The following is a 26,161-nucleotide window of genomic DNA, read 5'->3' on the forward strand; positions in this document are numbered from 1 at the left end:
ATGTAAGTTTCAAACACGTTCTGACCTGAAATCCCTTCGACCAGTTGTCGCACTTACTTCTTGGCCAGTTGATTGAAACTTCTTTCATATGAAGAGTGACAACAATGCCCGGAGTTTTTTGTTTTTGTTTTTATTAAATATCTCAGGGTTGAAATCGATATTTTTTGAATCTGTGAAGGTCAAAAGATCAAAAGGGCATTGAGAGCTGAACAAAATGGAGTTCTTAACTCAATCTGGGCCAAAATGCACGTGCGATAAGATAGAACAACAACGACGAAATTTTGAAACATCATTTGAGGATATTTTGTCATTATACTAATAGAGTGGTACATGCAACGAGTTGCAAAATGAAGATTTTTCAGCACGTGTCGTACTTTTATCCAACGAGGCTGTGTCGAGATGAATAATTGCGACGAGTGCTGAAAAAATAAAGTTTTCCAGATCAATACGATAAGATAGCACGATCACTACATAATTCACCTGCTTCTTGACCAAGAAGTCTCTGATAATGGATTGTTTAACCTATAAATGTTTTTTGCGCTTGACGGCGTTGTGAATAGTTTACTTTTTCAGAACTCTGATAAGTCACACAATGTGACTATTCAATACTCTTTTTTGTGGCAATGAAAGCAGACAATTTCGTCACTTCAAACAGGAACAGGAAAAGTAAGTAATTGTTCAAAGAAATTGTAAAAACTTGCACATATTTTATCAGCATTCTGCTGGTTTGCAAACATTTTTCATCAATCAAATAATTTTAATTTCAAATTAAACTTTACAACTAAGGGTTAGCAGCAGAGCGAGAGAGTTCCACTCCAGCACCAACCACTACGTGACCAGAACTGGTATTCGTACCAAATTCGCGACATCAACGACGCGGTCCCGCGCAGCCTGCTCGTCGGATAGTCTCTGACGAATCGCGCAACCGATCGGATCGTTTTCGCAGACCGCGCGTTCGGGTCATCAAGTCGCTTCATTACCATAGGACTCGTTCAACGGGCCACACAAAGGAAACGGCTAATTGTGCGCTTATCCAGTTTGAAGCAGTTCAATCAGTTGACAGAGGTGATCATCGGGGTTCAACTTTCGAAGTGTAGAAGTGAGGGAAGAAATGGTTTCTTGGAAAAATGCAGTCCAAACAAGAAAATGATAAGCTCGGCAGCCGTGTGTCTCTCTTGCTCCATTGATAGTGACTTGAAGTGAAAGGGAATGTCGTTACCGTGTTTACTGCATGCGGTGATGGAAGTAAATTTTATCTAAACAGAACAACATCACAAGCCGCTGAACAACCGGAAGCCTAAATGGAACGAACATCGTCATTTTATTATCAAGGAGTACTGTTTTGATGCACGCTGTCCAAGTGGACGAAAACACAGCTTCAAGACTCCGGATTGGGAACGTGGTCGAAGATCATCGTCATGACGACCTTCAACCACTGGGCGATTCAGTGTGCGATCGACACGCACACATACGAACCACTAATCGCTGTTTTCTTCCACGAGAGGAACCTACATTGATAAACTTTGAGAGAGGCTTATGGTGGAGTCATCGAATCTTCACAAGTGGTGCACTTGACGATTTGCCCACCAACTAGTGTCGATAACACTTATTCAGCACAAATGTGTTACCAAGTCTGTTAAATCACTGCGTTTTTTTCCAGAGTGATTTGTGGAAATTTGCGATCAAAGCAAGCAAGTAATATTCTCTGATGATCACCGAGTGGACTTGGAGAAATGAATTTGAAATGTTATTGACATTACATGTTAGTTTAACCATCTCTTTCCTATGGTATGGAAAAAAGTTCATTACCGCAATCTAAAAAACGAACAATTTATCAAACACCATCACAACCACAATGCAAATGAGTATCCCTCTACAAATATAGAATAATCCACCGCGGCAATTCCAGCCACTTTTTCTCGTGTCTGCCCGTATGGACGGCGATCACTTGTCATCCGCGTGTATTGTTTGCAAAATCAACATGGGAATGTGTATTTTCACAAAAACACACATCAACCAGACAAGCTCATTCACACCAGCCCAACCAGCATTGCCGCGGTTTGTGTCGTTGAGTTTTAATTGTACTATACCTACCTACACAGGCCAGCAGGTCGGCTAAATGGCGTCACCGATCGATCCCGGCCAAGATCAGATTTTGGAATTTCCCGCCGCAACAATTGTGTTGCGTCGTCGACGGGCGTCGTAATGTAACTACGTTGAGACGCTCGTATGGGCACGTTTGTCATAACATACAGCTGATTGATTATTGGGTGGATCCCACGGGATGAGTACTGGAAGTTCAAAGTTTTTTTTTTTTCAAGAAGGAATTAAAAGCCAATCAGCGTTTAACACAAAAAACGGAAAACTTTGAAGAATAATTTTATTATGTGTAAAAATATTTAAAATTAAGTATTTGATGGAATAATTAAAATTTTCCATTCTAATTAATCCTTCGCGGCCTTTCCCGACAGAAAGTATCTTGCATGACAGCTCTTTCCAAGCAACATTTGAAAAGGGCGCATAAGCATTTTAACAGCAGGAACTATTTTGCAATACCGAGATAACCGATTACTTTTTAGCCAAACCCGCAGTGAGGAAACGTAGCTGGGGAGACCAGCTAATGTTTTACACTTCGAGTTTTGTGAAAAAAGTTATCGGTTGTCTCGGAATTTGCAAAATAGTTTCAACTGTCAAAACGCTTATCCGCTCTTTTCAAATGTTGCTGATGAGTGTTGATCTATGGTGAAATGTTGTCTTGCAAATTTAGGTTTTTGCATTAAAATAAAAAAGTGATAAAAAAAAGATTTTAAGTGCGTATTCACAGTTATAGGGCCAATACGCACCTCCCAAAAAAGGGGTCAAGAAAAGGCTTTACGAACAGCAGAACAAAGAAGAGGGAACGATTTCTTGTGGCTTTTCTTAACCCTCTCTGGCTTGCTTTCGGTGCCGCTTGAAATTTTTCTTCCGAAGTGCGTAAACCGCTATACACTGTTGCACGTTAAAGCTAACTTAGGGCTTTAGGATCCTATTGACAAGATAACATTTTGTGATGGGTTCACTTTGGTCTCCTTGATATGATCTATCAAGCAAGCAAAATACTTTCTTTCAAGAAAGACAACGACCTACTTTTTACAAAACTATTTTTTTTTTTAAATCCATTTTAAACATTTTGTTTTTGTAACAAATGTCATTGCGCTAAGAAAAATAATCATAACACAACTCGAACTTTTTTGAATTGATGTCAGGAAACGTATCAGTCATGTCAAAGTAGTCAAAGTGGGCTCTCTGAACACTCCAATCGATAACATTGAGTTTAAGTGAATACCTGTCAATAAATAAAATTGGGAATCTCGAATATAAATGGTATGGAGTCATCTTCGGTAACCTTGCGCACTTTGGATGTAACAAAAATGACTTTTTGGTAGGCAGGGGCTTGTTCCGGTGAGCGTACTGAGTCTAAATCAAAGTCTAAATCCCTAATATGAGCTCGATTTGACGTAACAGACTTTGCATTTTAATTTCTTTGCATTTTAGTTTCGAATTAGATTCAACTTGTATTTTTTTACACGGCAGCATTGATGTGTAGTTTAGATCCTTGCACAAGTTTTGGTATATATATAACATTGAAATTTCGAGCACGTTAAAGATCGGTACATGCCTTCAAAATTTGTATTTTTTTCGAAAAAAAAAAATTCAGCAAATTCATATGGCGTATCTTTCAGTGAATTCCACTTCTCACTTTTATTTCTTTTAGCAAAAAGTTTTATTTTGCAGGAAATTTCTTCAATTTACAAAAGATGTTTTAAAACTGTTATAAATACGTTTTCAAAAGATCATATCTTAGAATTCTCACAGTTTTTGAGAATTTTCTCGAATAATTTGATAAAATATTTTTGAGACCCAGACATGTCAAAACAGCATTTTAAAGAATCTTTTTTTTTTTACAAATACATATTACACAAATATTACACGGGTAACTCCAAAATAAAAAATCACCAAATGACACATCATATTCTAGCCGTATGACTTAAGGGGTTACATACATGTAGAAAATCACCAAATTTCATGTTACATAAAATTTATTCAATCCACTAAAAAGATGATTTTCAATCACTCCTGACAGTTTAATGAAGATATTACATGATTAAACTGAGTAAGAGACGATTTAAGATCAAAATTTTGCCATGCGCAAAGCGGACTGTCAAGCTTTGTGAGCGTTTTTCTTAAAACACCGAGTTGATATACCGGTGCCACGATATCTCGAGATGGGATGAACCAAATTGGCTGATATTTGAGGTGAAGACTCCTAAGACATATCCTGTGTGCATGACGAAGCCCAATTTTTAAATTTTGCTTTTTTAAAAAAATGCAAAAATCAAATACTGACGATTTTTTATATGAAAAACATAAAAAAAAAATATCTTTTTTTTAAATAAACTTTTTGAAAATCAACCTTCGTCATGCACACGGGAATAGTTTGACGAGTCTTCACCAAAATTTTGAGCCGATTTGGTCAGAGCAATGTTGAGATATCGTGGCACCCGTTTTTTGAACTGCTAACTTCAAATAGCTATAACTCGGCAACGGTACAACCAAATGGCTTCAAATTTGTTTTGTTAATAGATGAAAATGTATATTTTAATTCCCTGAAAACAGATTTTAAAAAATAGTTGAAATGTGTGCTCAATCAACCTCTGACATTTTTGCCGATTTACAAAAAAAAGTCAGAGGTTGGTATGAGCACAAACTTCATTTTTTTTTTTTTTCAAATCTGTTTTAAGGGCATTAACATATACATTTTCATTAATTATCTAAACATGTGGATGTATCATGGCCGAGATATAGCTATTTGAAGTCAGCAGTTAAAAAAACGGGTGCCACGATATCTCAACACTGCCTTAACCAAATCAGCTCAAAATGTTGGTGAAGACTCGTTAAACCGGTCCACGAAGGCCGATTTTCAAAAACCTTAATTTAAAAAAAAGATAAAATTATTTTTATGTTTTTCATATTAAAAAACATCAAAACATCATGATTTAAAAAAAAAGCAAAATTTGAAAATTGGGCTTCGTCATGCACACGGGACATGTTTGGGAGTCTTCACGCCAAATTTCAGCCAATTTGGTCCATACCATCTCGAGATATCGTGGCACCCGTAAATAAACTCGGTGTTTCGAGAAAAACGCTCAGAAAGTTTGACAGTTCACTTTGCGCATTGCAAAATTTTGAGCTTAAATCATCTGTAACTGAGTTTAATCCTGAAATATCTTCATGAAACTTTTAGGAGTGATTGAAATTATGATTTTGGCGGATTTAATAAATTTTCAGTAATATGAAGTTTTGTGATTTTCTACATGTATGTAACCCCATAAAAACGATAATTCGTTCATAATTCGCTTATTAAAAAATTTGATGAAGTAAAATTTTTGCGATGACTTCGGATAATCAAGTCTGGAATGTATTCTAATCAATTAGAAGTATTCAAAATTATTTTTGCTAAATATCCACAAATTCCTTTTTCCACACCGAGAAACTAGCTGCAGCTAATTGCAGCGGTTTTCCAATCTAATGATGTAACTTAACACTGATAATTTAATCAAGCCCCACTATCAAAACACGCGAGCAAACTGCATTGAAGCCCCCTCACACTTCACACACAATAAGCACATGCAAACAGTCGGGTAGTGCCGCCAGATAACATTGAGTTTAAACTATTTTCAGCCGGGCGTTATCGAGTGTGTAGCACAGCTTTACTCGGCGAGCTCCAAATGGCACCCAACGCCATGTGAGGACGAGGATGCCAGAATTGCGATGGCCAAAGCGAAAAGTCAACTCATAGCCAATCCCTCCCCTCCTTTGACGCCCAACGGCACTACAACGGGTGCTGAATCCGGCCCGTCCACGTCCACCGGAGGTCTGCACACCACTACCGGGGCCGACAACACCAGCAGCCACAACATTTCGATCTCCTCAATCACCGAAGACGAAGATGGCAACCCGGTCAGCGGCCACGGCGACGATGGAGACGGTTCGAGTGCCTTCGATTCCAGCAGTGACAGCGACAGCGATCTGTGCGACAACGAGCAGATTAAGAAGGCCATCGAACGCATTCCGAACTCGCTGCAGCCCGGCAGTCAGATGGTGCGGCTTCCGGCGGCCGGACCGGAAACGTCGATCGTGACGGCAACGGCCCTCCAGGAGCGGCCCAACATCGGCAGCATCGCGGTACAAAACTCGTCCGACATCACGTTCGGCAACAAGACCTACATCAAGGGCCAGGTCGTGATTAAGAACATCTACCACGACCGGAAGGCCACCAACGGGGTTGGAGGGGGAGTGGTCAACGAAGGGTACCGGGAAACGGACGGAGAGGCGGGACTTTCGAGCCAGAAGAAGAAAGGTAAGGGGAATGTTTGCAGGGGGGGAATCGAAGAGGTGACTTCATTGAAAAGTTTTATAAAGCCGATAGAAGCTTCAATTTATGAATCAATAGTTTTAAGTTTACGATTTTCAATGAAAAAACTTGCTGAGAGATTTTTTTGGGAAAACATTATAGAATTTTTCAACGAAGCTATTTCTGTTATCATAAGGTGGTTAAAAGTCAGGAAATCAAATCTAGTCCAGTTAACCAAATCCGAGGAACATTCAACGGCTGGCACCCTTTTAGATTTTGCCAAAGCTGTGAACAGAATTTGGCACAATTATGTTCTTTCTAAAATTTACAAATCAAGCCGACAGTCTGCTACAATGACTCAGGATAACCTTTTCAAAAGTCTTCTGATTGTAAGTGGTAACTTCCAAACAATCTTAAATATACTCGAAAGCAACTTGAAGAAACCAAATCTTAATCTAGCCACGAAAAACGGCAAGCTAATAAACTTGGAAGACGCGGTCAAATACGTTGGGCTAATTTTAGAGAAAAATCCTGCCCTTAAAGAGCACATTGGCAAGATACAAACAGAGTGCAATAAATATATTGTTAATTTGCCCCATTTGGCGAAACTGATCAGCGAGAATAGAAAAATTAAGCCATTTTAATTTTGATCACATCTTCACATTGCCAAAAGAGTTTTTGAAGCAAACTCTAAGTACAAATTATTTTAAGAAAGCCATGACATAATTTTGAGTACATACCTAAATCAAAAATCAATTAATTAATTATGTAAATGAAGTTTTTATAAACATATCAGTATTCCACAATGGTGCAGGTATCCTAGAAATCTCCCAAGCCATGGGCAAAATGAACCAAAACCGCAACGCCCTCACATTGAAGTCTAGTTTAAGAACCAACACCCACAAAATCAGTGCCAAAGAAAAGAAGTTTAAGAGATTTGTATAGTACCTTGTTCGTTGATTTTTTGTTGTTATTTTTATAAGCCCACAGTATTTATAACATTTTACGGGAGTCAGAAATGCATTACAGGGTCAAAACTTAATACAGTCCAGACTCGATTATCCGAAGGCCTCGGAAAAATTTCACTTCGGATAATCGAATCACGAAAAAAATCCGAAACTTCGGATAATCGAGTCTGGACTGTAGTTGTTCATACAAAAACTATTTCAATCCGAAGATTTGTAACTGTCAATCAAGAAATGAAATTGTACTTGAGAGAACTCTTTTTTCATCATTTTGATTCCACATTCCACAAGCAATTTTTTTAGTTTTGCAAAAAGTTAGCTCTGCTTCTATTGTTATTTTTAAACATTTAAATTGTTAGTTAACATTTTAAGATAAACGTCGTCAACCGTAAACTGTCAACTTGATTTTCCGAGTATTTGTGCCTCAAATATGTTTGAAGACGAATTTTTGTTTTGTTTAGTTCAAAGCAAAATGTGGACAATTTGTTTAATTTGAGTTTTTACAATAACTAACTCGACAAAAATCGAAGGAAAAAGCTTATTTTCATGATATTTAAGGTACCACTAAAGCCGAAATCTGGTCAATTTTCATATTTTTTGCCAACACTTCCAAAAAATGTCGCGCAACATAAATTGATGTTGCAAGGTAACCTTTTCAAACACAGCAACCTTGTTCGAAACGGATGTTGTAGATTTGTTCAGATATCCTAGGTCATCAAGAACTTCCAGAAGTTTAGGTCCGTGAGTCTACCGCCGTAACAAGCAAGTGGTCGAAAGATTACGACCCAGGATCATATGCCAATAGCTTCAGTGGGTATGGTAGACTACTTTGTTGACATGTTGGGATATCCAACATCATCCAGAACTGCCTAATATTGATTCCTGTGGGTCTACCACCGTAATAAGTAAGTGGTCGAAAGATTACGACAAAGGGTCCTATACCAATAGCTTCAGTGGGTATGGTAGACTACTTTGTTGATATGTTGGGATATCCAAGATCATCTAGAACTCCCTGAAGTTGGTTCCTGGGGGCTACCACCGTAATAAGCAAGTGGTCGAAAGATTACGACCCAGGATCATATGCCAATAGCTTCAGTGGGTATGGTAGACTACTTTGTTGACTACTTTGTTGATATGTTTGTAATTTTGTAATTTTGTAATTTTGTAATTTTGTAATTTTGTAATTTTGTAATTTTGTAATTTTGTAATTTTGTAATTTTGTAATTTTGTAATTTTGTAATTTTGTAATTTTGTAATTTTGTAATTTTGTAATTTTGTAATTCTGTAATTTTGTAATTTTGTAATTTTGTAATTTTGTAATTTTGTAATTTTGTAATGTTGTAATGTTGTAATTTTGTAATTTTGTAATTTTGTAATTTTGTAATTTTGTAATTTTGTAATTTTGTAATTTTGTAATTTTGTAATTTTGTAATTTTGTAATTTTGTAATTTTGTAATTTTGTAATTTTGTAATTTTGTAATTTTGTAATTTTGTAATTTTGTAATTTTGTAATTTTGTAATTTTGTAATTTTGTAATTTTGTAATTTTGTAATTTTGTAATTTTGTAATTTTGTAATTTTGTAATTTTGTAATTTTGTAATTTTGTAATTTTGTAATTTTGTAATTTTGTAATTTTGTAATTTTGTAATTTTGTAATTTTGTCATTCTGTAATTTTATTTTCTGATTTTCTTATTTTCTTTTTTTCTTTTTTTCTTTTTTTCTTATTTTCTTATTTTCTTATTTTCTTATTTTCTTATTTTCTTATTTTCTTATTTTCCTATTTTCTTATTTTCTTATTTTCTTATTTTCCTATTTTCTTATTTTCTTATTTTCTTATTTTCTTATTTTCTTATTTTCTTATTTTCTTATTTTCTTATTTTCTTATTTTCTTATTTTCTTATTTTCTTATTTTCTTATTTTCTTATTTTCTTATTTTCTTATTTTCCTATTTTCTTATTTTCTGATTTTCTTATTTTCCTATTTTCTTATTTTCTTATTTTCTTATTTTCTTATTTTCTTATTTTCTTATTTTCTTATTTTCTTATTTTCTTATTTTCTTATTTTCTTATTTTCTTATTTTCTTATTTTCTTATTTTCTTATTTTCTTATTTTCTTATTTTCTTATTTTCTTATTTTCTAATTTTCTAATTTTCTAATTTTCTAATTTTCTTATTTTCTTATTTTCTTATTTTCTTATTTTCTTATTTTCTTATTTTCTTATTTTCTTATTTTCTTATTTTCTTATTTTCTTATTTTCTTATTTTCTTATTTTCTTATTTTCTTATTTTCTTATTTTCTTATTTTCTTATTTTCTTATTTTCTTATTTTCTTATTTTCTTATTTTCTTATTTTCTTATTTTCTTATTTTCTTATTTTCTTATTTTCTTATTTTCTTATTTTCTTATTTTCTTATTTTCTTATTTTCTTATTTTCTTATTTTCTTATTTTCTTATTTTCTTATTTTCTTATTTTCTTATTTTCTTATTTTCTTATTTTCTTATTTTCTTATTTTCTTATTTTCTTATTTTCTTATTTTCTTATTTTCTTATTTTCTTATTTTCTTATTTTCTTATTTTCTTATTTTCTTATTTTCTTATTTTCTTATTTTCTTATTTTCTTATTTTCTTATTTTCTTATTTTCTTATTTTCTTATTTTCTTATTTTCTTATTTTCTTATTTTCTTATTTTCTTATTTTCTTATTTTCTTATTTTCTTATTTTCTTATTTTCTTATTTTCTTATTTTCTTATTTTCTTATTTTCTTATTTTCTTATTTTCTTATTTTCTTATTTTCTTATTTTCTTATTTTCTGATTTTCTTATTTTCTTATTTTCTTATTTTTTTATTTTCTTATTTTCTTCTTTTTTTTTAGAATTTTAGATTTTCAGAATTTTAGAATTTTAGAATTTTAGAATTTTAGAATTTTAGAATTTTAGAATTTTAGAATTTTAGAATTTTAGAATTTTAGCATTTTAGAATTTTAGAATTTTAGAATTTAAGAACTTAAGAATTTTAGAATTTTAGAATTTTAGAATTTTAGAATTTTAGAATTTTAGAATTTTAGAATTTTAGAATTTTAGAATTTTAGAATTTTAGATTTTTAGAATTTTAGAATTTTAGAATTTTAGAATTTTAGAATTTTAGAATTTTAGAATTTTAGAATTTAAGAATTTAAGAATTTAAGAATTTTAGAATTTTAGAATTTTAGAATTTTAGAATTTTAGAATTTTAGAATTTTAGAATTTTAGAATTTTAGAATTTTAGAATTTTAGAATTTTAGAATTTTAGAATTTTAGAATTTTAGAATTTTAGAATTTTAGAATTTTAGAATTTTAGAATTTTAGAATTTTAGAATTTTAGAATTTTAGAATTTTAGAATTTTAGAATTTTAGAATTTTAGAATTTTAGAATTTTAGAATTTTAGAATTTTAGAATTTTAGAATTTTAGAATTTTAGAATTTTAGAATTTTAGAATTTTAGAATTTTAGAATTTTAGAATTTTAGAATTTTAGAATTTTAGAATTTTAGAATTTTAGAATTTTAGAATTTTAGAATTTTAGAATTTTAGAATTTTAGAATTTTAGAATTTTAGAATTTTAGAATTTTAGAATTTTAGAATTTTAGAATTTTAGAATTTTAGAATTTTAGAATTTTAGAATTTTAGAATTTTAGAATTTTAGAATTTTAGAATTTTAGAATTTTAGAATTTTAGAATTTTAGAATTTTAGAATTTTAGAATTTTAGAATTTTAGAATTTTAGAATTTTAGAATTTTAGAATTTTAGAATTTTAGAATTTTAGAATTTTAGAATTTTAGAATTTTAGAATTTTAGAATTTTAGAATTTTAGAATTTTAGAATTTTAGAATTTTAGAATTTTAGAATTTTAGAATTTTAGAATTTTAGAATTTTAGAATTTTAGAATTTTAGAATTTTAGAATTTTAGAATTTTAGAATTTTAGAATTTTAGAATTTTAGAATTTTAGAATTTTAGAATTTTAGAATTTTAGAATTTTAGAATTTTAGAATTTTAGAATTTTAGAATTTTAGAATTTTAGAATTTTAGAATTTTAGAATTTTAGAATTTTAGAATTTTAGAATTTTAGAATTTTAGAATTTTAGAATTTTAGAATTTTAGAATTTTAGAATTTTAGAATTTTAGAATTTTAGAATTTTAGAATTTTAGAATTTTAGAATTTTAGAATTTTAGAATTTTAGAATTTTAGAATTTTAGAATTTTAGAATTTTAGAATTTTAGAATTTTAGAATTTTAGAATTTTAGAATTTTAGAATTTTAGAATTTTAGAATTTTAGAATTTTAGAATTTTAGAATTTTAGAATTTTAGAATTTGATTTTAGAATTTTAGAATTTTAGAATTTTAGAATTTTAGAATTTTAGAATTTTAGAATTTTAGAATTTTAGAATTTTAGAATTTTAGAATTTTAGAATTTTAGAATTTTAGAATTTTAGAATTTTAGAATTTTAGAATTTTAGAATTTTAGAATTTTAGAATTTTAGAATTTTAGAATTTTAGAATTTTAGAATTTTAGAATTTTAGAATTTTAGAATTTTAGAATTTTAGAATTTTAGAATTTTAGAATTTTAGAATTTTAGAATTTTAGAATTTTAGAATTTTAGAATTTTAGAATTTTAGAATTTTAGAATTTTAGAATTTTAGAATTTTAGAATTTTAGAATTTTAGAATTTTAGAATTTTAGAATTTTAGAATTTTAGAATTTTAGAATTTTAGAATTTTAGAATTTTAGAATTTTAGAATTTTAGAATTTTAGAATTTTAGAATTTTAGAATTTTAGAATTTTAGAATTTTAGAATTTTAGAATTTTAGAATTTTAGAATTTTAGAATTTTAGAATTTTAGAATTTTAGAATTTTAGAATTTTAGAATTTTAGAATTTTAGAATTTTAGAATTTTAGAATTTTAGAATTTTAGAATTTTAGAATTTTAGAATTTTAGAATTTTAGAATTTTAGAATTTTAGAATTTTAGAATTTTAGAATTTTAGAATTTTAGAATTTTAGAATTTTAGAATTTTAGAATTTTAGAATTTTAGAATTTTAGAATTTTAGAATTTTAGAATTTTAGAATTTTAGAATTTTAGAATTTTAGAATTTTAGAATTTTAGAATTTCAGAACTATTATTTTTTTAAGAATTTCAGAGCCATTATTTTTTTTCTGTAAAAAAAGCGATAGAAGTTTTGTAAATTACTTTCTAGTAATTTATTTATAAAAGATACATAAATTTGTTTACAAATAACTTACCGAACCGCAGGTCCAGACATGCGTTAGAAATTTGCGATATCTCAATATTTTTTTCAATCCTATCGACTGAGATGCATTTTCGTGCCTTATTGAATTGATGCCGTGCCATCGTGAGATTTACTTTGTATTGAGAGGGCAGCATGTTTTTCCATCCAACCCGTCTTTCCAGATCTTTTTCTGTCCTCCCGTTCTTGGTGATGACGCGGCAAACCCGGGTTTCTTCGTCTTCCTGGGACAACACACACACTCCGCTGGACCAGCTTACCTCCACCCGCCAACTCGGGTTTCTTCCGTCTTCCCGGGATAACACACACGCCGCTGGTCCAGATAACCCTCTTCGACAAACCTGGGTTTTTTTCCGTCCTCCCGGCACAACACACAAACCGCTCCTCCGACGAATCCGGGTTTTTTCTGTCTTCACCCACACACACACACACACACACACACACACACACACACTCCGCTGGACCAGCTTACCTCCACCCGCCAACCCGGGTTTCTTCCGTCCACCCGGGACAACACACACGCTGCTGGTCCAGCTAGCAAACCCGGGGTTTTTCCGTCCTCCAGGGACAACACACACACGCCAACCCGAGTTTCTTTCGTCCTCCCGCCGCTGGTTCAGGTAATCTCCTCCGACAAACCCGGGATTCTTCCGTCTTCACACACAAACACCGCTGGACCAGCTTTCCTTCATCCGCCAACCCGGGTTTCTGGGCCAGCTTATCTCTAACATTCTCGGTGGGACGCGGCAAACCCGGGTTTCTTCCTGGCACATCACACACAAACTGCTGAACCAGCGGAAGTTGGACACTTTCCCTACATGCACCAAAACCAAACATTCTCACTCCCGGAACGACCAACCGACCTGTAATCGCGGAATTTGAATCGACATCCGACCGGAATCGCGTACCAAACAGCTGTTACCAATAAACGTATCAACACAAACATATGCAACAAAATAAACTGCGTGCAACAAAACAAATTTAGAAAAGATGCACAGTAGAAACGGTTTTTTGTTTTTGGAATTTCAAATCGTTCAATGCAAATTTGCAAAAATTATTGTAATATTGTGTGTAATGTTACCAAAACCTACAGATTTCATTATCATTTACTTGAAAGCATTTTGGCAAAAAGTAATTGGTGGTAAAGCTGAATTATTTGATTGTTTTCTGTTTTTTACCATCTTTATTCAGCTTTTTCATACTGTGCATGCAACAAACGCGGTGTCAGGCAAGGATGCCGGTACGACAGGGAATGTCCGGAATCGGACTTTCAACTTCCTGCTTACTTTTGGCCACTTTGGGAGGAATTTCCGGGGAAATCCGGGTACCAATCGATTCCTTGAAATGTCCCCAAGTGAATCAATATGTTTTGAGCATGGTTTACACAGTGTTTTCGATGTTTCAAAGCATCGCAAAAAAAATTTTTTTGAGTTTCCATACAAACAGCAGTTTTTTGTTAAAAATTCTTGGGTTCTGCTTATTTTTTGAAGAAACTATATGATCAATCTCAACAATTTTGGTCTCATTAGCTTCGTAAAACATTTTTCAACAAAATGAGGCATTATGGAGGTTCTAAGTGTAATCGGGAAAGAGATATATCAATTTTGGTAAAAAAAAAGCCAGGGGGAAAAATTCGATTTAGGTGGTACCTTAATTGCGATTCGCAATTCGACGATTGTTTGTCGCTTTTTGGCGTTCCGAGAAGAACGCGTTTCAATGTTTGATCTTGATTAAACAAAAACTAGAGCACGCAATGTAAACAATAACAAACCCGAAATTTGGTTGAATTTGGCTGCCGGAGTTCCGAGTTATATTAATAATTTCGAGAAAAATTAGAATCCTGCGCTCCAATTAATCGCCGCAGAAAGATATCGCCGCAACGGAAAAACCTATAGAAGGCAGGTGAAAGTAGGCTTAGGCAAACCAAAATTGTTTACATAAACTGACAATCTGAGAAAATCGTTAGGGCTTGTTCGGCTGGCTGGTCGGATAGACGCACAACGGACGTTGTTTGCCCCGTCCGGCAGGCTTTTTCTTTCGTTGCCGAATCGGAAGCTCAAGCATCTGCTGAACCATGGTGCTTTAAGTTGCAGGTGTTAATGTAGAATGTATACTAACATCTCCCCAAATTTCATCAAATTTGGTTAAGCACAAGCAAAGTTACAGTGTGAAATGTAAACAAAAATGGGCCAATTTTAGGGAAATAAATAAGACCTGTTTTCGAAAGCCCGTAAAAATTACCAAACACAAAATTTTATGAAACAAAAAATGTTTTGCTATCATTTGAACCTTGGACAAGAACCCCTGTGAATAACATTGTGAGTTTGGGCCGGTTTTAAGTGTTTTTCAACCTTTTTCACCAGAGCACCACCTAGGCATATGAGCAACTAAATATTCAGGAGCACTTTTTTCTAAATTACAGAAAAAATTTATTTTTATCAAAACAAAAGTTTATAAACGTTTTGACTATTCATAAACAAGGCAAAACATTGTTATTAGACCAATAGTTTTATTATTTTCCTCATTTTTTATGAAAATGGTTGTTTGTGGGTTTTGAATGAGCCAATCAATGAAACCTGAAAATGCAGAGATTTTAGAATTTGTAGTTAATACTTCAGAAATATGGTCTTACAGCAAAGAATAAGTTGTTTTTAACACATTTCGAAGCGTTTTCAAACAAATGAAGCAATAGATTTGAAGAAAACGAGATTTTGTGGTTTAAAAAAAAGTAGCTCATCTTCCTGATGGTGCTCTGGTGCACCACTTCAAATTCTACTTTTTTGCCCCAATTCGATGTTTGTGGGTCAAAGTAAAGTATTTCCTGCATTATTTTACCAAAATTAAGCCATTTACTATTTTTACGATAAGCAAACAGCTCTGGGCGTTAGAGGGTTAGTAGAACTGACAGCAATGAAAAGCGGAAATCAAACCGGTTACTGCGATGGATTGAAAAAATGCTTGCGCTCTTATCTTAAAGACCCCTTCAAGATAATCACCAAAACTGATTATTTCTTAGGACGCGCAATAATTAAAAATATCTACAGTAGTCGGACAAGTACGTGTGTCAAACTGCTTCTGACTTATTTCCCTTTAGCCAGTTGTCATAAAGGATCATAAAGATCGAAACTTCTATGCATATGAATGACAACATTGCACGGAGTTTCTCGATTTTTGTTGAATTTCTCAGTACAGTCCAGACTCGATTATCGGAAGGCCTCCCCGGGTAGACGGTAATAACAAAATTTATGCAATTTCAATAACAAATACTGTTAAAATAACATAAAGTGTTATGGAATCTTTTTGAAAAATCCATTTTTGCATAAGGTATTTTTTGTTATAGAAAAATAACTCCAGCTGTTATTGGAATGATCGGATTAGTTGTTAAAATAACAAAAAAATAATAACAAAGATTTGTTCGAAGAATAACTATAAATGTTATTAGTCTGTTACTACAATAACGATTCAATAACAAAAAAAATCATAACGACGAATATCAAATCTTGTTATAAATAACATAAAATGTTATTGGCCTAGTATTTTCAAATATCAAAAAATGTTATTCCCAAGTTATTTCCGTCTGCTCGGGTCGGAAAAATTTCACTCCGGATAGTCGAAACTTCGGATAATTTTTTTTCGCTGCCTTATTTTTGATTTTCGAGCTTAAGTATGACCCCTAAACTACGCTAAAGTGATTTACATTTTTTTAATCCAAGATGGCGGCCAGCATGGCGGTGACGAATTATTGAAAAAATGCACTTTATTATTTAATAAGCAATCAACTATTCAAATTTGACTAAAATGGGGTCGCAGAACTCGAATTTGATGTTTAAAACAAAAAAAAAAGAAAAAATCGGATAATCGAGTCTGGACTGTATTGAAATCGAATTTTGGAATTCTATTTATTTTCAACTCAATTTGCTCCAAAATGCACATGCGACAAGAAAGCACGATCACAACCAATTAACAACAAAAAATAACATGTCAAGGTTTCGACACTCGAAACATGAATTTTTGAGACAAAAATCTTAGCCTTCTAAAAGTGTCCTTCAAAAAATCTACTAACTACTTGTATTGTTCTATCCACTATAATAAAATTGTAACATTAGCAATTATTGTAGCAAAACACACCAAATCCAATGTAAACGAAACCAAATTTTCTAATAAAACATGTTTTTGCAACAAAAAACTCAAAAATCGTTTTTCAATTCGTTGCAGATCTCTCATCACAGCCCGCCGAACTGCCGCTCTCGTGGCGATCTAGTCTCAAGTCGATCATCCGGGATAAGCCCCTGCTGAGCGCGATAGTGCTGGTGGCTCTTATGTTTATCGTTGTTACCATCGCCACCGTGGTGTACGTGACAACGTCCGCAGGTAAACCTAGATTAAGGCCCCACTACGGCGACGGCGACGACGACCGGGCGTACGTGCCTCCGGATACGGGCATAGGTATACCTTACATCACACTAAGTTGTTGATCTTTTTGATCGGGGCCCTTTTGAACCCTTTCGCGGACAAAATTTGTAGTTGAAATTACTTGAATATTTGCTAAATCAAGAAAAACAACGCTAAATCTCACGCCGTTTCCAGAGGATGACTTCCTGCCGGACGCTAAACCGCTGCGGATCGTCACCCGAAACGAGTGGCTTGCGCAGCCTCCCCGGGAAAAGCTTGACGATCTGAAGCTTCCGGTGCACAAGGTCATCATCGCCCACACGGCTACAGAGGAATGCAGCACTCAGGTAAGGACTTTGACTCCATTAGGGGTACTTCAGGGCTAGTCAAGTGCGTAATACAGTTGATAAGGGATTTGCTGTACAGTTATTTATACTTGTGTAAATAATGTTTTCAGTGCAGTTCGCTATCCAAATGTGTGTTTCAATTGTGTTTCGGTTTAGGCAATGTAAAGAAAGAGAGGGGAACTTGAATACATCGTTTTAAGAGAATCATCAACTTAAAAAATTATAATATAAACTAATAATACTAACTAACCTAACCAAAACTCACAATAATTCGACTTCGAAAAAAAAACAGTATTTGTTCGGTATCTTGCCTGATTGGATTGGAAGAATAAGCTAGTTCGAGGACCCGTCTGGATTCTGCTCTATGTTTAGGCGGGGCCTGGCAATGCCCAATGACCTCGGAATTTAGCCGACACAATCCCCCTCTTCCTTCTCAAAACTTTTCGACTTCGATCCCCAAAATGACAAACAAACTGATTCAAAAAAAAATAAACAAGATTGGTCTCAAAACAGACGTTTGTACTCCCTTTTTCCAGAGTGCTTGCACCTACCGGGTCCGGTTTATCCAGGACCACCACATCGGTGCGGAAAACTACGGCGACATTGGCTACAACTTCCTGATCGGGGGCGATGGCAATGTTTACGAGGGCCGCGGTTGGCTCAAAGTGGGAGCGTTCCTCAGAGGTACCTACTTTCGAATAAATCAAGTTTTGATTTTTAGCAATATCATGATCTAATCTAATCGTAGGCCAAAATTCCAAAAGTGAGGGCATCGCCTTCATCGGAGATTACCGCCACATAAAGCCATCGAAGGCTCAGATGGACATGCTGGACGCCCTACTGGCGAACGGAACCAAGAGTGGCTATCTGACGCCGAAGTTCCGACTGCACGGTGCTTGCCAGCTGCAGGCAACCGAAAGTCCGGGGAAATTACTGTACACAGAGCTGAAAAAGCATCCCCACTGGAGCGATGAGCTTGATTGAGAGTGATTGGAAAGTTGTGATGATTTGTAAATTTACACAAGATTAAAAAAGACTGAGCCGAGGTTGACTAAAACACGTTGAAACTACATTTGGATAGCGAGCACTTGTAATTTGTTTGAATTTCGCTGAAAGAAAGCCTTGCCTCTTTACAGTCCCAGTGCGTGGCGATGACGAGTCGCATCCAGGGATTCCACATGGCACCGGATTCGAAGAACTTCTCCGACATTGGGTACAACTTCCTGGTCGGTGCCGACGGGAACGCCTACGAAGGTCGCGGCTGGGACAAACAAGGTGCCCACACGAAGGGGTTCAACAAGGGCAGCATCTGCATCGCGTTCATCGGGACGTTCACCGACGTGGAAGCTCCGCTGACCCAACTCAGTGCCGCGCGCCAACTGATGGCGCTGGGCGTCGAGTTGGGAAAGCTTCACGAGCATTACCGGCTGTACGGGCACCGGCAGCTGGCACCGTTCGAGAGCCCCGGCCGAAAGCTGTACGAAGTGATCAAAACGTGGCCGCACTGGTCCAGTGAACTTGGGCCCTCCCACTGGGAAGATGCGGTCCAAGTGGCGGGGAATGGTTCGACGAATGGGTGAAGACTTCGAATAGATAAATAGCAACAGAGGTACTCTGGTAATTGTCGAATATGCGAATCAAACCAAGCTCAAATATGTGAATGCGAATGTTAGGTTTAAGTGACTGTGATTTAAAAATGAATAAATTTTTGGTTTATTTGAGATTCTCAATGATTGTTTTTTTTTTCTATCACATTTATCCTTTCTAGCCTCGATTAATGCTAACAATTTTTGCGTGGCTGATAAAATAACTAATCACAAATTTCTTGAGACAAAAAAGATATTCAAATGTATTCAAGTACTTTATATTCTAGTTATGTTGTGATTTGTACGTTGTATTTGTATCATTATTAAATAGAAATTATTAACGAAACTGTTCATGACTTCATTGATCATTTTCACGAAATCATGAAATTGTGTTCATGAATCCACGAATTGTGTTCATCTCTCATGAATCATAGTTTTGATTTCATGAAACCAATTCATGATTTCATCAAACTTGATCACGAATTTTGTCAATCTGTCAAAAAAGGTGCAGAATATTATGTTTCAAGCAGAACCAGTACGACAAAGATCATTACATGTTAAGATTAAACAAACAAAATTAAAAAAAATCAAGCACAATAAAAGTCCAAGTTTCAAGGAATGTCCATTCCAGGAAAAAAAATCAAGCCAATGCATCATTCAATTTCAATTTTATTTCGTTTGATCTTACACCACTAATTTTAAAAAATACACCAAAACCCCCTCCAATTATCTCCGCTCATTCTTCGCCGCCGCCCCTTTCGACTGGCCACTGCGTCCCGTCCGGGGTGCGTTCTTGGGGGAAGATTTGCTCTGATCGCCACCGCCGCCACCGCCAGCATTCGCGAACCGGCCACCGCCCTGGCCAACCTTCGCCCCCACTCCACCCGGCTGGTTTCCACCGGCACCATCTCCGCCGGCCTGCTGCCGACCCGCTCCCCCTTTCCCACCCGGCGTGGCTCCGTTCCCGTGGGCACCCCCGGCCGCCGCCACCACCGCCGTTAGGTTCGGGTTCGGTTCGCTCATGTTGACCATTTCGTTGAACGTGAAGCAAAAGTCGCCCAGCCGCTGGATTTCTCCGTTCTTGCCCGAGTACAGGGTCAAACATTGGCGCCACACGGCCACGTAGCCCTTGGTCAGCCGGACGATGTCGCCGGGCATCAGCAGCTTGCCGGGTTCGTCCCAAACTGAGACGTTGACGGCGGCGCTTTGGTCAGCCACCTTAAACGTGCGCACCTCGCGGTTTTCCTTGGTCAGCGTGACCGGTCCTACCTCCAGGACTATGAATATCACGTTTACATTTTTAAGTCCCGGGTACAGATCTTTGATGGCGACGATTTCCATTTGATGTTAGGTGCTGTTTTTGAATGATAATAAAGGTTAGAGCATAAGAGTCTCATGAATTCCTGAAATTAGTGTACTTACGTGTAAGAGCAATTACCATAAAAACCAAATATAGTTAAAACAAACGACAATTTTCAGTTGAAAATGTTAAAATTGCATGAACTAAAGGCCAAAATTGGACTGTGTTTGGTATTTTGTTATTATTGTTAGTTTGCGTTGACAAAACTACGGCAGTCTAAAGTGATGTTAGCCCTCACAAATTTAATAAAATTTTGTCGTTTAATTTTAATCACATGAACTTTAAAAAATGATTGCTACAAATATTAATCAAAACAAAAATATAAAAATATAAACCTTTTAAACATCTAACAAGTAGAAAGATTCTAAATTTTAAAATATAAATAATTATGATTGCTTAACGCACCCTTTCCAATGTTGCCAACATAACGGACCAACAACAGTATTAGTGCGACAAGTTAGCTCGCAACAGTTGTGAATGGAAGATAGCCGGAATAAATCCTTAAAAAGTGATTTTCTAGTGAACTAAACAATAAAACTACTTACATCTTCTTGTCGATCGGTACGTAGCACTATAAAACTTAACACAATCAAAACTATTTCACAGTTATCAGTAAATGATAAGTAAAAAGTGTGTTTCCTTATCACGAAATTTCACCACCTAAAAAGTTCCGCTCGCAGATGTAAACATTGCGTAGCACGAACGAAACCGGGAGAAACTGTCAAAACTGGCAAAAATGAATGAAAACGTCACGCACACACCACCGTTATTTTACAACCACTCTCTCGCGCTCGCCATGTCCCGTTCTTTTGGTCGATGCTCGTGCGGCTCGATGTGACTGTGTTGGTGATGAGAGCGCGAGCCCGAAGCAAAGCAAAATGTAAACAATGTGGCATGGAGTAAATCAGCTAGCAGTGCTGGCTTCATTATGTGTGGCCCCGTAATATTACAGTCTTTTATGCAGTTTCAACAAGAGTTTCAATAAAAAAAGGGTTCCAAATATACGTTTTACACCAAGAGAATGATGGAAAGGAGGAATCACAAATCCGTATAAATAATTTCAAGATTTTTCAGGTGAAAACGGAGAACGCGATCAACAATTCCCACCCAGTCACGGAAATTTCTAGCAGAGTTGGTTCTACCAGAATCCTGCTAGAATAATTCTAGCAGGCCTGCTAGCTTTCTGTAAGAATTTTATTAGAATATTCTGACAGAGCAAAATCTGTTGAAAGTGACGTCATTTCCGTCTAACCGCTTCGTGGCGAATGTGATAACCGCCATCTTGTAAATTTGTTCTTTTATTTTCGTTTGTTGGCGAAGGATGACGCTTTTTTCAGCACAGCCACGTTTTGGTGAGTAAATTGAAGAAAAATATGGAATAAATAACCAATATCATTAAACTTATGTAAACTTATGTTTGTTTCAACAGGAAAATGAACGAGGTTAAGCCGGGAAAATATAAAAAACTGATTCCCGCCAGAGTACCAGGGTATCTTTAGCACATCACGGGAACTGTTGCCGATGCCTTCAGAGATCGCAGTAAACGGAACGTCAATAATGGAAGCGGAATCTACGTCGACAATTTTTCCCCAAGCAGTCCGCGTCCGCGGAGTTCCAGTTGCTGATCGTCGACGAAAGTGGACCTGAGAAACCGCATTAAGAGAACAAAGCAGGTCCAAAAAGTGTTAGTGGTTAGCAAAAAAACGTGATAATGGTGAAATAAGAGTGTTGTTAAATAAATATTTTTATGCTGTAACTGTTTTTTTATGCAAAAATTTAAGAAAATAATTGAAGGAATCTTAGTCATAACATTCTAGCAAAATTCTAGCAGGATTCTCACAGAAATCCTTGCTACTTAATTCTAGCAAAATTCTTACACAATTCTAGCAGGAGGCCTGTCAGAACAGTTCTAGCAAAATTCTAGCAGGATTCTAACAGAACCGGTTGATTTCGCCAGCCCCTGCTAGAACCGGTTATTGCATTTGAGCTAGAATTCTTTGAGAATTCCTACAAAGTTCTTGCAGAATGATGGCAGCATTCTAGTAAGAATATTTTCGCTCTGCTAGAATTCTGTAAGAATCCTGTGAGAACGCCGTGACTGGGCAGTCACGGCGTTCTCACAGGATTCTTACAGAATTCTAACAGAGCGAAAATATTCTTACCAGAACGCTGCCATCATCTTGCCAGATTTTCTCAAGAATTCTAGCTCAAATACAATAACCGGTTCTAGCAGAAGCCAGCGAAATCAACCGGTTTTGTAAGAATCCTGCTAGAATGCTGCTAGAGTATTCTGACAGGCCAACCTGCTAGAATTCTGTAAGAATTTTGCTAGAATTAAACGGAATGAATTTCTGCTAGAATCCTGCTAGAATTTTGTAAGAACAGAATTAAATCAGAAAAGTCTACGAAATAAAAGAGACATATTTTTTGTAATACTCCAGTTAGTAAAACATAACAAAATTGTTATAAACTTTATTTGATTCAATCACTTTAGTTTACATTACATTTTTTTGCATTTTTTTCGTGAGTCATCCATTTTGGTCTCCAGCAAACTAATTCTGCGCCAGGAATTTCCGCAATCATCTAGGAACAGTAAATTTTCCTTCGCGAAACTGGCAAGGAACGATGAAGTGTAGATTCGTTGATCTCCGAGCTGTTGTTGCGAGTCGGTTCCATCACTCTGTAGGCGGAAGCACTCCTGCGATCTGATTCCTGCTGGAATAAAATTATTTGAAGATGAATTGCTTTGGAAATCATATTTTTAACAACTTACAATAATTATGAGAACGTCCTTCTCTAGCAAAGTCTACGAAAGAAAGAAAGATTGTCGGCAAAAACGCGGATTTGGCGGCAATCGAGTTCGCCACAACCGGGAAGGCGAATTTTTTTTCTGCTAGAACATTCCGACAGAAGATTCTAGTAAAATTCTTACTGAATTCTGGCTGGCCTGCTAGAATCATTCTAGCAGGATTCTAGCAGAACTATTTCTGCTAGAAATTCTCGTGAGTGGAAGAATAAGGCTTTTAACTGCTTATTTAATTGTTGGTGTACAGGACGCCGCACTATTTAATCATTTTCTGACGTACTTTCAATTTTGCAGTCCAAACCAAGTCATTGAATTGGAAATTTTTTTTTTTTCAAATTTCATTTTTTTCATTTGTGTGCACCTACGTCGAAGACCAAGATTATTTACTTTTTGCTCTTTGGTCTGACAGATTTGGTCTGACAGATTTATCATGGATTTTGGTCTGGTCTAGGCGAGGGATAGGACACAGCACCTTCCTATTTTACACCAGTCCTGCTAGAGGGTGACGAGCGGGAAATCCCGGGACAAATTTCCCGAGAAATCGGCTATTTCCAAAACTGAATTTAGTCGAGATTTTGATTTGATAAATATTGAAGATATTGAAGCTAATTTTTTCACAGACAAGGGACCATCCATAAACTACGTGGTCACTTTAGGGGGGGGGGGAGTTATAGTTCTCGCCCCATACAAAAAAATGTCCTCGCCGGAGGGCTGAAATTTCCAATTAATTATCCACCTGGGTTATGGCTGGTCCCCAACAGATCAAAAAAATATTAATATGTATTTGAGTAAAATTAAACAAATGCTCTCTAATTTCATAATTCAGAAAGATTAGAGATTTTTTTTGGGAAAAAGGCCCTATAAACATATGAAACACAATAGCTTATAGGACCTTTTCAAAAATGTTGTGTTCAAAAATGAAGTGTATATCTCGGGTGAGTTTTCAAAAAGCTATAAGAGCCATTGGTAAACAAAGCCCTTTTTGCATCGGTATTCGACCTACTTACGATAAATCAATTTCAAATATGCTAGAGATTGTTCATTTACACGTCCTTCAAGTGCCCTAGACTAAAAACAAATGAAATATTGTTGCAATTTGAAGAAAAACGAAAATTAGTGTCACGGTGGCTCTTACGGCTTTTTTGAAAAATCACCCGAGAATATGTAATTTGTTGTTAAATTAAACTTGTACAACATTCCAATAACTATTTACTGTCCAGACTCGGTCCAGCCTCGATTATCCAATGGTTTGTATGGTGCATCGGATAATTGTATCACGCACAATTTTTTTTTTTCTAATAAATAAAATCGAATTTGACTTTGGTAACCCCGTTTTAATTAAGTTTGAGTTGTTGATTGCCTTTTAGCATACCAAATGCATTTTATCAGTATTTCGGCCATTCTCCCGGATTTAAACTTTCTTAATCACTTCAGAGCAAGATTGGGGTCATATTCAGGCTTAGGGCCGGTATGCTGTTCAAAAGAAAGGGGGTCAAGAAACAGCTTTACGAACGGCAGAACAAAAGAGAGGGAACGTTTTCTTGGGGCTTTTCTTCACCCTTTCTGGCTTGCTTTCGCTACCGCTGCTTCCCATTTGATTTTTTTCTTGACCGATTTCTTCCGAAGTGCATACCTTACATTAGCTCCCTCTCCTATGTTCTGCTGTTCGTAAAGCTGTTTCTTGACCCCTTTCCTTCAGATCTGCATCTAGCCTTTTAGCAGAAAAAAAAAACAAGTTAGCATCAAGTTACTTTCTTTTTTTATGGCAATAAGCCATTTTGTTTTTCGATTCGGCCTAAATACAGCGCTGACCTTGGTCCAGACTCGATTATCTGAAGGCCTCGGAAAAAAATCACTTCGGATAATCAAAACTACGGATAATCAAATCACGAGAATTTTTTTTTTTTTTTGTCTAATTTTGGATTGCTGAGCATAGGTATGACCCCTAAACCATAGACTAATAAAAGACTACACAGTGGGCTCTGAACCATGACTCAACCTTTTTATGACCCCTCGGCACGGCCGGTTCACTGTCAAAAAATGACAGATCGAAATGTCATCAACTGGCAACTCTGACTTTTACATGACATTTCGCGGAATGTTATTGTTTGTGTTTTTGTTTTGATCCCAAGTGAAATCCCGAGGGCGGTCGAATTTCTAGCGATTCACATTCCGCGTGTCTGCTGAACGGTGGAAACGCCTACGCTTGAAGGCCATTCCGGGATTCGAACGGCACCAAGGGCCTCACAATCTGTTAATCATCACCCTCTCCGAAAACGACCACGTGAACACCGTCGGGTTTGCCAAGCAAAGTCGGCGTATCTAGAGTCAAGACGTGGGCCGCCTCCGTTTGATATCGCCGGGGAAAAACCGACCTCCTCCAACCCGAAATCGTCACCCTAAAAGGCAAGAAAGTTCATGCAGACGCCATCTGGGCCTCGACGTACCTCCACACGGCCAAGATCTTTGCCCTGAACTGCCAACTTGGCATTCCGAACCTCAGCAATAACGTTGCGGATACTTTTTATCATGCACTTGAATATTTATGTTCAATAAATTGATTACAAACATTTTCGACTTAATCTAGATAAATTGTTTTTTTGTTCATTCTGGATGTTTTTCATCAGCTTTGGAATAACCTTCTTCAGCAGCTCCTGTTCGTAGTCGTTCACCTTGGACAGACCAAGGCTCTTCTCGAGACTGTTCTTGCCCAGCAGCAGTGGCTATGAGAAGTAAGTGGATCTGGGCCAGAGCGAGGGCAAAACAGGCTCCGGCACCGGCCATGTCTATGAGGACCTCTTGAATGCGTTCCGTCAGGGCGGCAATCTTGTTCTTGGGAAGCTCTGGGATGATGGTCTCGCCGGAGTGACCTCCGATGACCGGAATGTTGACCCGTCGATGTCGACAACCTCACCGATGAACGTGTTGGCACGGATAATTTCCAGCGTGGAAATGCCTAACACGCGCCTAGTGTCCAAAACTCCGACTTTGGGTAGAGTGTCGCAGGCAATCGGGACCACCGAGTTGA

The 26,161-nt window shown here is 35.7% G+C and overlaps 3 protein-coding genes across 6 annotated transcripts in view; 2 read left to right on the forward strand and 1 right to left on the reverse strand.

Annotated features, from left to right (window-relative positions):
- The first annotated feature begins 895 nt into the window (after positions 1–895).
- Positions 896–19,105, forward strand: LOC120414466 (peptidoglycan-recognition protein LC-like). 4 transcript variants are annotated; one of them, XM_039575657.2, is made up of 6 exons: positions 898–1,065; positions 5,722–6,400; positions 16,858–17,088; positions 17,230–17,381; positions 17,918–18,065; positions 18,130–18,466. In XM_039575657.2, exons 2-6 carry the CDS (start codon positions 5,812–5,814, stop codon positions 18,363–18,365), a joined length of 1,356 nt encoding a protein of 451 aa, XP_039431591.1. In that variant the 5' UTR covers positions 898–1,065; positions 5,722–5,811; the 3' UTR covers positions 18,366–18,466. The 4 variants fall into 4 exon arrangements, with proteins under 4 accessions (XP_039431590.1, XP_039431591.1, XP_039431592.1 ...); XM_039575659.2 differs by having other exon boundaries at positions 899–1,065; positions 16,858–17,013; XM_039575656.1 differs by lacking the exons at positions 17,918–18,065; positions 18,130–18,466 and adding an exon at positions 18,518–19,105 and having other exon boundaries at positions 896–1,065.
- Positions 19,106–19,613: 508 nt separating this feature from the next.
- LOC120414444 (SOSS complex subunit B homolog) lies at positions 19,614–20,891 on the reverse strand. The gene is made up of 2 exons (XM_052709663.1): positions 20,873–20,891; positions 19,614–20,321 (listed from the first exon to the last, which is right to left on the reverse strand). The coding sequence occupies exon 2, from the start codon at positions 20,306–20,308 to the stop codon at positions 19,694–19,696; it is 615 nt and encodes a 204-aa protein (XP_052565623.1). The 5' UTR covers positions 20,309–20,321; positions 20,873–20,891; the 3' UTR covers positions 19,614–19,693.
- The window catches only part of LOC120414448 (ubiquinone biosynthesis protein COQ4 homolog 2, mitochondrial), a 29,299-nt gene continuing 23,898 nt past the window's right edge, over positions 20,761–26,161 (forward strand). Inside the window, exon 1 of the mRNA XM_039575635.2 lies at positions 20,761–20,888. The gene's annotated coding sequence lies outside the window, so the exon portion shown is untranslated. The remainder of the gene's footprint in view (positions 20,889–26,161) is intronic.

The sequence above is a fragment of the Culex pipiens genome, chromosome 3 (assembly GCF_016801865.2).
Source record: "Culex pipiens pallens isolate TS chromosome 3, TS_CPP_V2, whole genome shotgun sequence".
Classification (NCBI taxonomy): domain Eukaryota; kingdom Metazoa; phylum Arthropoda; class Insecta; order Diptera; family Culicidae; genus Culex; species Culex pipiens.